At 54.6% G+C, this 11,924-nt stretch overlaps 1 protein-coding gene across 1 annotated transcript; it reads left to right on the top strand.

The window, feature by feature from the left end:
• The first annotated feature begins 871 nt into the window (after positions 1-871).
• Positions 872-11,309, top strand: CES4A (carboxylesterase 4A). The gene is made up of 8 exons (XM_033407657.2): positions 872-960; positions 2,414-2,555; positions 2,637-2,770; positions 3,098-3,251; positions 5,952-6,182; positions 6,600-6,723; positions 7,794-8,223; positions 8,898-11,309. Exons 1-8 carry the CDS (start codon positions 872-874, stop codon positions 9,061-9,063), a joined length of 1,470 nt encoding a protein of 489 aa, XP_033263548.2. The 3' UTR covers positions 9,064-11,309.
• Positions 11,310-11,924: the final 615 nt, after the last annotated feature.

Genomic DNA, 11,924 nt, shown 5'->3' with positions numbered 1-11,924 from the left:
TTCTGAACATTGTGTGACTGTTATTTGGAACTCCATGGATCAGGTGACAGAACATGGAATAACCATTGTTAGAACCCTGAGGATCAGGGGTTTAGAGATTGGGGTGTCCCTTGCATAGAAGTCTGGGTGTCAGTTGTTGGAACATTGGCCATGAGCTGTCAGACTTTGGCTGTTTGGAACACAGAGTGTTAGATGTAAGAATGTGTGGATGGCTTAGAACAGACTGTGGGGTGGCAATTAAGTGGGGAACAGGGAGAGAGGAAGCTGTTACAGATATGGTGGCTTCCACCAGAGTAGTTACAGTGGAGGTGGTGGGAGTGGTCAGGCTCCAGATTTATTTTGAAGGTAAAATTGACAGGATTTGCTAGAGAATTGGATGTGAGCCATGAGGGAAGAAGAATAATCAAGGATAATAACTAGTTTCAGGGCAGAGCAGCAAGGGGAATAGAGGTACAATTTACTGAAATGGAGAAGACTAGATCAAGAGCAGGTTTGGGCAAAACAAGAGTTCATTTGGGGGCGTGTTAAGTTTGACATGTCTAATAGATATCCATGTAGAGATGTGGGGTAGGTAGTCTGGATAAATGGAGCTGGAAGGAGACTGGTCATCAGCAGGTTAACAGTGTGAAGCCCTAGGCCTGAAGGACAGCAGCTCAGGAAAGAATAATCAGCATGAAAAGAGAAATGAGGGTTGAGGCCTGGGGCGCTCTCCAGCTTAGGCCAGGAAGAAGAGGAGGTGTGAGGTGGCAGAAAAATCAGGAGAGTGGGATTACAGAAGCCCAGAGAAGGAAAGCTGTTCAAGAAGGAGAGTGTGGTCAACCATGTAGAGGGGCTACCAGGGCAAGTAAGATGATGAGAGAGATTTAGCAAGATGGAAGTCACTGGTGACCTGGACGAAAATGGCTTTGGTGGCGGGTCGGGGACAGCTGCCTCAAATGCTTATAACCCCTGTTCTAGGCTGTAAGAGGCCTGGCTTTCCTGCTGGGATGCTGCATGTGATTTATTGGACAGCATCCTAATGACATTAGCTGCTGCCGAGAGGTCAAGCAAGGAAGGCCGAAGACAATCTGTAGAGGCAGAGACAAGCTGCCTGCTCGTGACCTTGGAGAGGCTGGTGGGGGCGGAGGGAAGGACAACTTGTTGAAACATTTGGCCTTGAGGGGAAGAGAGAGATAGCATAGTTGTTGGAGAAGGTGGCTGGTAGAGGATAGGTTTGGACCAAGTTATGTTGAAGTGCTGTTGGGAAGACTGAAAGGGAGCAGGTGATGCTCTAGGGTTAGGGAGGTGGGAGTGGATTACACCTATGTTCACACACACATACACACACTGAAGACAGGCTGGGACAAGAGAAAGGAACAGAGGAATAGGTAGACAGGGATTCCTGCATTCAGTCAAATGGGCCCAGCCCCAGCTGTTATAAGAATAGCCACCCTCAGGGCTGGGCCAGCAGGGAGAAAAGGCAAGGTGGACCAATAGCCTAAGCTCCATAAGTATACCAGATGTCCACACAGTGCAAGGCACAGGGCCAAGTGCCAGGAATCAGATGAATACACCTACATCCCTGCCCTTTGGGAGTAAAAACAACCAATCAAAATAACTCCAACCCGGTATTGTAGTCAATGGTGGATAGAGCTTTGGGAAGCACAGAGGGGAAAGTGCCCAGCAGGGGGCGCACCACTTAAGCTGGACCTTAAATGTGAGTAGGAGTTTGCTGGGCAGAGGAGAAGGCCTTTGGTAGACAGAACAGAAGTACAGGGGCTTGCAGGTGAGAGGCAAGGGGTCATGTGTATTTGGAACAAAGAATGGCTGGGAAGGAGATGACTAGATGGAAAGGAGGGCCTAGGTCAGTGTGGGTGCATGAGGGCAGGAGGAGCCAGGGAAGGTAATGAGGAGGGGAATGACGTGGTCAGATTTGTGTTGTCTATCAATCTCTCTGGCCAGCATGTGGAGGATGAGTTGCAGGGGAGATGAAGAGGCAGGGGCAGAGTCCTGGCCAGAGTGGTGGTGGCCTTCACAGGGCAGCAGCCCTGAGATGGACAGAGGGGGCCTATTCAAAGGTTGGTTGTGAGGCAGAACAGAGACTGAGTGGAGGACAGGGCATGAAGGAAAGGAGGTGCCCAGGGCACCCAGGTTTATGGCTTGACAGCACCAATGTGTCTCCAGCAGGAGCAGGGAACCGCTTCCCAGGCAGACCCATAAGGCAAGGCACAGGCAGGGGGTGCCAACCTGCCTCCCATCCCTGGACCTAACGTTGGTGAAGGCTGCTAGGACACGGATACACACACGCACACACATACACACATATTGCCTGGATTTTGCTTTGGGTTCTGGCCCCTCACTGCAGAACCTGGGTTGAAACCACTCTCGCCACTATTCTCGCAGCGCTGGGCCCCAACTCACATCGTGCCCACAGGTGCCTTCAGGAGTCCTGGGGGCAGATCACCTCCATGTACTTCAACACACACAAAAAATACACGTGGCTGCATTTCAGTGAGGACTGTCTGTACCTGAATGTGTACGTGCCAGTAGGAGCGCTCGGGGACCCTCTGCTGCCTGTGAGTACTCAGCCTTCAATCACGCACCATCCCACTCAAGCACCCCACTGTCCCGCTCAGGCCTCAGCCCTTCTCGCCCAGGTGATGGTCTGGTTCCCAGGACACGCCTTCCTCGTGGGCTCCGCTTCCACGTATGATGGCTCCAAATTGGCAGCCCGGGAGAAAGTGGTGCTAGTGCTTCTGCACCACAGCCTCGGTGTCCCGGACTTCCTTAGGTGGGCGGGGCCGGGAACCCGAGGCGGGGACCAGGGGCGGGGCCTCCTCTGGACTTGGGCTCAGGGAGGGGGGAGGAGAGGATTGGGCGGAAGGAAAGGGGCACGCCCTATGGGGCGTATCCGCGTGAGGGGCGTGACAGGGGCATGGTCTAATGCTTGTTGGAGCAGACAGGTGCTTGCTACCGCCTCAATGGGGCGGCGCCCAATTATAAGGAAGGAGATGCGGTGGTAAGACCCAGTCTCTGAGGGACACAGGGGGCGAGGCGGGGGCCCCCAGCACCCAAGCGTCGGGGCTCCGGACCCTGATCGTGAGCCCCGCGCGCTCAGCACAGGCGATAGCCAGGCCCGCGGGAACTGGGCGCCGCTGGACCAGGTTGCAGCTCTGCGCTGGGTGCCGAAGAACATCGCAGCCTTCGGCGGAGACCCAGGTTGGGCGACCTTGTTTGGCCAGTCATCAGGGGCCATGTGCATCTCGGGACTGGTGAGTGCAGTACTCAGATAGACCAAAGCAGGGACGCAGGCCCGCATGGCCTACGGGTTCTGCACAGATACGTGTGAAGATTTGCATATGCAAGAACATTCCGGTTCACAGACCTGCCTTCACCCCTGCCATGGGTACCGCCCCGCACAGCCAAGGATGTCCATTACATTCAGGGAGCACTGATGAGAAAACCAAGCCAGCCCAGGAAGGGCAATGCTAACACTATGGATGTGGTGGGCCATAAAGATCACCCAGCACCTCCTGCCCCTCCACATTCCCCCAGAGCTCTATGCCTGAAACAGAGCCCCCATCTGCCCTCTGGGCAGGGTTGGGGCCACCGACCAGGCCTGGGAGTCAGGCCTGGGTTAGAGACTGGGCTTTGCCCCTGACTCCTGGGGTACCACTGACCTGGAGTGTTCCTGTACTGTGGGTGTAAGGTCAGGTGCCCTGTGAGGGACATGTGGCTGGGCGGTGAGCAGGGACCACATCACACAAGGCCTTGTGGGCCACAATAATAATGCTCAAACACTGGAGCACATTCCATGTGCCAGTCACTCTTCTAAGCACCTTAGGTGTATTCATTTGTTAATAACCTCAACAATCCAAAAAGAGTATTCCCTTTCTTCCCTCTGCAAAAAGAGAAGTCTTCTCCACTCTACAGATGAAGAAAGTGAGGCCCAGAGAAGTTAAGCAACTTTATTTAAAATGCACTGGAGAGCAGGGAAAGATTTTTTTTTTTTAAGGTCAAGTCTTGTATTTATTTATTTATTTTTGGCTGCGTTGGGTCTTTGTTGCTGCATGTGGGGGCTACTCTTCGTTTCAGTGCGTGGGCTTCTCATTGTGGTGGCTTCTCTTTCTGCGGAGCATGGGCTCTAGGCGCGCGGGCTTCAGTAGCTGTGGCACGCGGGTTCTAGAGTGCAGGCTCAGTAGTTTTGGCGCATGGGCTTAGTTGCTCCGCGGCATGTGGGATCTTCCCAGACCAGGGCTCGAACCCGTGTCCCCTGCATTGGCAGGCGGATTCTTAACCACTGCGCCACCAGGGAAGTCCCAAGCAGGGGGAGATTTTAAGCAGGGGAGTGACACAATCAGATGTGCATTTAGAGTTGGCTCAGTCTGCTGGAACTGGGTTAAAAAGAAGCACAAGCAGAGGCTTGGAGACCAGCTTGGGGTGGGGGGTGGCATATCTAATGGGGGCTGTTTCTGAAATAGAGGTAGAAAGGATGGACAGTAGAGGATGGCTGCAGAGTGATGCAGGAGGCCAAGTGGACAGGACAGGGGCAGCTGCAGCATACGGATGACCAGAGGATAGAGGGAAGGCCCCTGGGGCTAGGTGGATGCTATGGGTAAGGGACAACACCCAGATAGGGTGTGGCTGGAGCAAGTTTTGGGCACATGAAGTCTGAGGTGCCCAAGGGACAGGATGGGGGTCTCAGATATGGTTGTTCCCTCCAACTTGGGCAGCAGAGAAAGGCTAACAGCTCTCAGTGCAGATAATTGGGGTCCTGGGAAGCATATGGCCCCCTCTCCCACACTGCTAGCCCAGCAGCAGAGGGAGGCCCTTTCTGGTTGTTACACCAGCAGAACCACTATAACAACATTAGATCCCCTCTGGGACCCCTGGGGCCCGTTGAACAGACCAGAACAAGGATGCCCAGAGACAGGACGGCACTGGCTCTAGGTCTAGGACTCCAGCCCAGAACTCCTGACTCCCTCCCAGCTTCTGCCCTCTCTGAGCGCCTTCAGGCTGCCCAGCCATGGCCAGTGGTCCCCACTTTTGCATCTCATGGGTGCAATTCTCCCCACCCCTGCAGGTGACATCACCCCTAGCCTGGGGTCTCTTCCATCAGGCCATTTCCCAGAGTGGCACTGCAGTGCTCAGAGTCTTCATCACTTCATCACCTGGCTGAGGTTTAGCTGGGCTTGATTCACCCCAGTGCCTACAGGGGACATTCTGCCCTGAGGATCCAGGCTGGTCCAGACCTGCTTCTGAGGGTCCCTCAGTTCTCCCCTCCTCAGGCTTTCTCACACAGGTCTGGGGAAGGGAGTTTCTCCAAACAGCCACCCAGAAGCTATGCTTCCCCAAATTAGAGGGAGAGCAGCTGAGCGGAAGCCAGTCAGGCTGCAGCAGCTGCGAGGATCATAAAGGACTTTGGGAAACTCTAGGACCTTCTCTAGGAATTCAAGCAAGAACTCCGGTAGGCAGCCTGGATGGTGAGCTGGGCCCCTGCCTCCCATCGTCCCTGCCTCATACCCTCCCCATCCGCCCCGGAGGGTACCTCTTTTCCTGTCTGCTCCTCGCAGATGGCGCTCCTGGATGAGGGGGTTGGAGAGGGCTACCCACTGCCCTGTCTCCACCCTGTCTTCATGCCTTCGCTGGGATCCCCCGATGGCCACCCAGAGTCCTTCCTAAATCCCCTGCCAGACCCTACCCCGCAGGGAGCGGTTCTCAGAACAGATTAGATCTTGGTGAAGACCCCAGGACAATTCTGTGGCTTTTCTCCAAGTTTACCTCGGCTCGCCCGGGCCACTCTGAGCACGGAGGCGCCCCGCTGCAAAGCTGGCCTGGGAACCGGGCGCGCACACGCGTCTCCTGCGGGCCCCTGCGGCTCAGCTCGCCCCTTCCTCTCCTCCAACACCCCGAGATCCCCACCCACTGAAGCAGCAATCACCGGCCGGGGCGGCTGGGGAAGGGCCGATTAGTGCGGGAGACGCAGCCCCTCGGCTGTGCCCGCGCTGACCGCAGCCCCGCAGCGCCGCCGCCGCCGCCTTCCCTGCCCGGCAGACAGCGCCAGCCGCCTGGGAGCCCCGGGGGACGCGCCGTCCGGCCTCCAGCCAACTGCAGTGATGGATCCAGGCGCCTGGCGTGGGGCCAGAGCCCGGGCGGACGCGAGGGCGCCGGGAGCTGCAACTCGCCACCGCTGGGTGGTGGGGGTGAGCGGAACGGGGCCTCCCTCCCTGTGAGGGCTCCTGCACCCCCGACGGCCTGCGCCCCAGCGCCTGCCTTCTTCAATAGCCAGGCAGGCGGGCTGCAGCGGCGCAGCGGCGGGTGGGTGGGGGTGGGGGAGGGTGGGGGAGGCCCTCTTACAGCCTCAAGGTCCTTTGACTTCGGGACCTCCGAAGCTCTGGCCTAGGCTGGCCGAGCCCAGAGCAGTTCCCTTTTGGAAGCCTTAGCAGGACCTGGCTTTAGAAAGCCTCGGCTTGTGCTTGATTAAAGCTCCCGTGCAAGAGGAGGTGGGCAGAAGGGTGGGTGGGCAGTGCTGGGCCACAGGTCTCTTTCACCGATGCATGAACGCATGGACTTCCTCCGCTGGGTCCCTGCCCTGCACAACCTGCCTCACCCACCTGTAGGCTTTGGGAGACCCAAGAGACATCAAGCTTGCCCTCCAGAAGCCCTCAGGCTGTGGGCAGAAGCTCCAGGGGCTTGGCTGGGATCCCAAGCTAATGGAAACTCTGCTGTCCAGGGAGGCTTCAGGTGAAGGAAAGGGGCAGGCACTTCAGGGCTTCCCCTTCCCCCAACTGACTCCTTTTCGGCCCAAGCTGGACGCACTGGAGCCCTGTACTGAGGGACAAGGTGGGCCTAAGCCCAGGACACACTCTGGATGAGGCTGAGGAAGGGTTTGGCAGGAAGGTTCACAAATGGGGTTCACCAAAGAGATCTACTGCAGGATACTTCTGTTTCCCCAACCTGTGCCACAAGGGGCTGGGTTAGAGGTGCTGAGTCCCTTGACCAGTCCTGGATGCAGTAGTGTGGAGTTCAGGGTGGCTTTTTCCCTGTGACCCCCCCCAACTCAGGTCTGGCCTTGGTAAGGAAGAATTGGGGGCCTGCCTTGTGCCCTAGAACCTCACTCAGGCCCTGGTGGGCCAGACTTCCTGTGAGGGAGAAGGGATCACTTCTAAGGGAGTGAGAATTCCCCTTTCTCCGTACCAAGCTCATTAGCTGTGTGTGTGGCAGGGGGGAAAACTGAGAAATTGGGGCATGGGGACTGAGTGAGGAAGGGAGACAATGACACAGATAGCACCTTGGGTCCTTTGTGGAATGAGATGACAGCGCATTGAATTAAAGCATGAGGAAAGGTACGGAGACAGGTGAAAGAGACTGTGGAACAATCTGCCGAGAAAGCCAGGGAGTGGAGGAAAGAAACAGAAGCAGGTGGACACACGCCCAGACAAGCAAATGGACAGAGAGACAGGGCAGTGCCGGGGGCTGTCCAGGCTGGAGAAGGGCAGTACCTGGGCACTCAGAAGGGGGCAGTGGGCCCTGTTTCTCATCTCAGTTGTCTGGCTGCCGAGACCCTTGGGGGCATGATAGAAACGGTCATCTGGAAAGGCTGTGGGAGCACAGGGATGACCTATCTTGGGTTGGGTTGGGGTGTCAGGAGGGCTTCCAGGAGGAGCACCTGAAAGGACCAGTAGGAAAGACTGGAGGGGATGGAGGTGGAGAGGGAGGGGGAGCTGCGTCAGAGGCGCAGCAGAAAGACAGGCCTGGAGGCAGGAATTAGCCTGTTCCATCCCAACAGTTCTGCGTCATTTTGGCCCACACAGGACGGCTAAAAGAGGAACCGGGCCCAGAGCTGGAGGACCAGTCCTGTAAGCCTGGGAGAGAGCACGGCCTCTACCCTGAGGTACTGGGGAGCCAAGGGAAGGACATGTCCTGGTCAGGCTTATCTTCCAGGAGGTTACAGAGTACAGAGCAACTGGAGGAGGAGAGGGAAGAAGTGGGGAGGCCGGGGGAGGGTGGTGCAGAACTGGACAGTGAGTTCTGGACATGGAACAGAGCAAACAATTTCATAAAGCAGATGGGCGAGGTCAACTCTGAACACCCCCTCTCCCCCATCCATAGGTGGGCCCCTGGCTCAGAGCTCTCCCACCCAGCCCAGCCTGGGAACTCATGTGAACCCTCCGCAGGGCCTGGGGTATCTCTGCCCCAACCAAGTGGGACCAGGAAAAGCCCCAAGAGGGAGTCCAGTCCAAGGTGAGGGCACAGGCAGGGCCAGGTGTTGCTGAGGGAGCTCCCCCCTCCACGCCCCCTCCCCCTGCATAAGCTAATCAAGATAGTACTGCAGCCTCCTGCCACTGACCCTCTATCGTTGCAACGATAGCTCCATGGCCACAGGGGGTTGAGTCTGGGCCTATTTGTCTGTGGAGCAAATCAGAAGGGGAGGAAGGTCCACGTGAGTCCTGAAAGAACTCAGAGGCTGAGAGCAGGTGGCCTCACGGAGCAGAGGTCAACGTAGCTCTTTTAGGCAGAGTTTGGGAGCTGTGTGTTCCTGTCTGGGCTTGTTCCTCTGTGTGCGTCCTCAAGCAAGCCACTTGCCTATCTAGGTCTGGTTTCCACTCTCCAGTGCACTGGGAGCAACCTCTGGGGTAGGACACTGCTCCAGCCCCGGGCCCTCCCAGCTATGGTCCAGGACTCCTGTCTACCCCCAGCCTGTTCAGCCGTAGGTGCTGTGGAGGAGCACGCCTGTGGCTTCACCAAGGAGTCACTGGGTGACCATCACGTATCTTCTACTGTGAAGGAGCCAGGACCCTTTTGAAGGGGAGCCTGAAGGTGGAAGAAAAGCCTTTCAGGAAATTAGCACTAGTGGCGGGAAAATTCATCAAAAGCTGACAGGGGCTCCTGGTGCTGATTCATGTCTCTTGCCTAAGGAGCAGCTCTTCTGGCCTGAGGGAAGGACTAGTAGCTTCCAGGGCCTTCCAAAGACCCCAGACCCAAGACTCCAAAACGCTGGCCCTGCTGCTGGGGCTCTCACCATCTGGTGGGGACACCACCATGAGTTTTTTGCTCCTGAATCATGGGATTCTACAGTGCTAGGAAAGGCTGCTGATGGACAGGGGACTTGGGTTTGAATACAACTGTTCCTTCTGCTCTGTGATCTCAGACACTCGGTGGGCCTCTCTGATCCTCTCTGCCAGGAGGAATTCTGACCTTGCCTGCCTTCTAGGTGACCACTACATCTATAATCCTCAGCATATCTGGAAAAAGAATAACTTTTCGAAGAGGGAGGATGGAACCATATCCAAACAACTGTTGGTAGTGGGACCAAGGCAGCAGGGAAACAGTCTGGATGTGGACCTCATTCTGGTGGCACAGACTCCCTCCCACTTCCAGGTATTATGGAAGCCAGAAGAGCTGTTGCAAGACACACCTCCAGGGAGCACCATTTACCTGGTTTACAGTGTGAATGAGCCCCAGGATGTTACCTGAGCTCCATGCCCTACCTCCTCTGAACTTGCCACCTACACGCACAAGTACAACACCCATGCCTCAGAGAAGGCTCTGATGGGATCTCTTGGTTACCACCTAACCCAAAGCATCCACACTGGACAGTCTTTGCAGCTCCGTCCTCCCCTCCAGCCTGTCCATGTTTACCTTCAGCTCCCAGACCTGGTCCAGCCACCAGGCCAGCCAGATTATGTGAAGCAGAATCCTTTGAAGGGGCTGTGGATGTAGCAGACCCCAGAGCCACAGGGAATCCCTTCCAGGGCCACTCTGACCCTGGCACTGCCACTGTCTCTGGCTCAGCTACAAAAGGAGGCACACCACAGGCAGCTATCCTCTGCTGTAGGAGATCATTAACTCCCCAGCCTTGTTAAGCCAGCTTCCTTTTCCAGGCCCTTCTTAGCTCATTTTATGTTGGTTTTTTTTTTTTTTTTTTGAGGGGGTTTCTTTTGGCCACAGTGTGCGGCATGTGGGATCTTAGCTCCCTGACCCAGGATCGAACCGACGCCCCCTGCAGTGGAAGCATGGAGTCTTAACCACTGGATGGCCAAGGAAGCCGCCTCATTTTATGATATTTTGACTGGACCTTGTATGGACTCAAGTTGTTATCCAGTTCTTCCCTTGATGGCCAACATTTACAGCTGGATTTTTATCAAAGTATGAAGTTGTACAAATCCTAGAATTTCATAGCTAGAAAGGACCTTAAAGATTGTCATAGCCACCATGCTTTGAGAGTTTATAACTTTGTGTCAGACACTTTGTACAGATGTTTTTGGCTGCCCAGTATATCCTTTCCTTTTCCTATGACATCACCCTGTCCACAGAGATTCACAGTGTCCACACTTCAGGGATGAGCACGTAACCCAAATTTGGCCTATTAAAGTCAATCCCAAGATTTTTGTGGGAATATCAGGAAAGAGTAGTCCTTACCTCTTGAAGGTGAGTCAGCATGTGAATGAAGCTAAAACATAACAAAGAGACCGAGAGAAAGAGAGACAGACAGACAGACAGAGACAGAAAGAGAGACAGAGACAGATTTCTGGTTTCAGTGCTTGAACACCTGGATCTAGCCATGCCTGAACCAAGAATTTTCAATTAAATGAACTGATACATTTCCTTTTTTTGTGGAAGTTAGTTTTAATTGGGTTTTTGTCACTTGAAGCCAAAACAGTCTTGACAAGTATGAGTAGATGTCTCTGTCCTCAATTTTTTGATTAGAAATCTGAGGAACCAGCTAACTCTGGGTTCTCAGGCAAGTCACTAAAGCTCTCTGACATCAGGTTGCTCTGACAAAGATTGAAAGGACTGAATTTCTTCAACTTCAGGACTCCTTTGCTCTCCTGGGATCTCTGGAGCTACCTGGCCACATGCCCTTAAAAGAATCAATCACTTGTTCTGAGTCTCAATTTTCTGAGCTACAAAATAGGACAGTCATTCCTTCCCTCCTTACCTTGGGAGAGTCCAGTGAGAAAGTGTTTGGAAAATTGCTTGTACTAAAGCAAATGTTATGTAGTGTGCATATTATACAAAGGAGGAATCTCAGCTCATACCAGACAACCGTTGTCCCAAAATGGCTCATATCTCTTCCAAAACAGTTTTTTAACACTTTTAAAAATAAAACTTAAGACATTAACACATATTTATAAAGAAGGCTTACCCACAGCATCTCATTGGGCAGGATCTAGCTCAGGACAGGCCCAGGTAAAGTAAGGGATATGGCACTGAGTGAAGCTTGCTTGGGAATCACTCTTTGTCACAGCTGAGCTCTCTAGGAAGCTTTACCTTCAGGCTGTTTTTTGTTTTGTTTTGTTTTAATAAATTTATTTATTTTTTGAGGCTGCGTTGGGTCTTCGTTGCTGCACGTGGGCTTTTCCTAGTGGCAAGTGGGGGCTACTCTTCATTGTGGTGCGTGGGCTTCTCATTGTGGTGGCTTCTCTTGTTGCGGAGCACGGGCTCTAGGCGTGCAGGCTTCAGTAGTTGTGGCACACGGGCCCAGCAGTTGTGGCTCGTGGGCCCTAGAGTGCAATAGTTGTGGCGCACAGGCTTAGTTGCTCCGCGGCACATGGGATCCTCCCGGACCAGGGCTCAAACCTGTGTCCCCTGCATTGGCAGGCAGATTCTTAACCACTGCCCCACGAGGGAAGTGCCACAGGCTGTTTTTTAAGGAGTGCCCTTGGGATCAGAACCTGTTGATGGGAGAGGAAGGAAGCAGAACTGGGTGGAGGGAGAAGCCAAGCTCCACTGCAGGCCCAACAGCAGCTTCAGCTGACTCCACGGGGAGCTTTAGAGCTATTATGACCCATCAGCATTGCCCTGCTGGGCCTTTACAATCCCATCTTGATCAGTCATTGGATGTGAGCTGCCCAGGAAGGAAGAGTGACCTGCAGGTAGCTCTCTGCAGCTCAGGAAATCCCTGAGGGGGATAAGAGCATCCCAGCTGCTGGGGTAACAAG

The sequence above is a fragment of the Orcinus orca genome, chromosome 20, assembly GCF_937001465.1.
Source record: "Orcinus orca chromosome 20, mOrcOrc1.1, whole genome shotgun sequence".
Lineage (NCBI taxonomy): Eukaryota > Metazoa > Chordata > Mammalia > Artiodactyla > Delphinidae > Orcinus > Orcinus orca.
This window is presented reverse-complemented; position numbering and strand designations above follow the sequence as displayed.

Excerpts from the sequence above, each read along its gene's own strand:
- CES4A (XM_033407657.2), top strand. The coding sequence starts at position 872 with ATGGAAGTCACTGGTGACCTGGACGAAAATGGCTTTGGTGGCGGGTCG. Across the intron at positions 961-2,413 it reads TATAACCCCTGTTCTAGGCT|GTGCCTTCAGGAGTCCTGGG; the intron begins GTAAGAGGCCTG and ends TCGTGCCCACAG. Across the intron at positions 2,771-3,097 it reads GGTGTCCCGGACTTCCTTAG|CACAGGCGATAGCCAGGCCC; the intron begins GTGGGCGGGGCC and ends CCGCGCGCTCAG.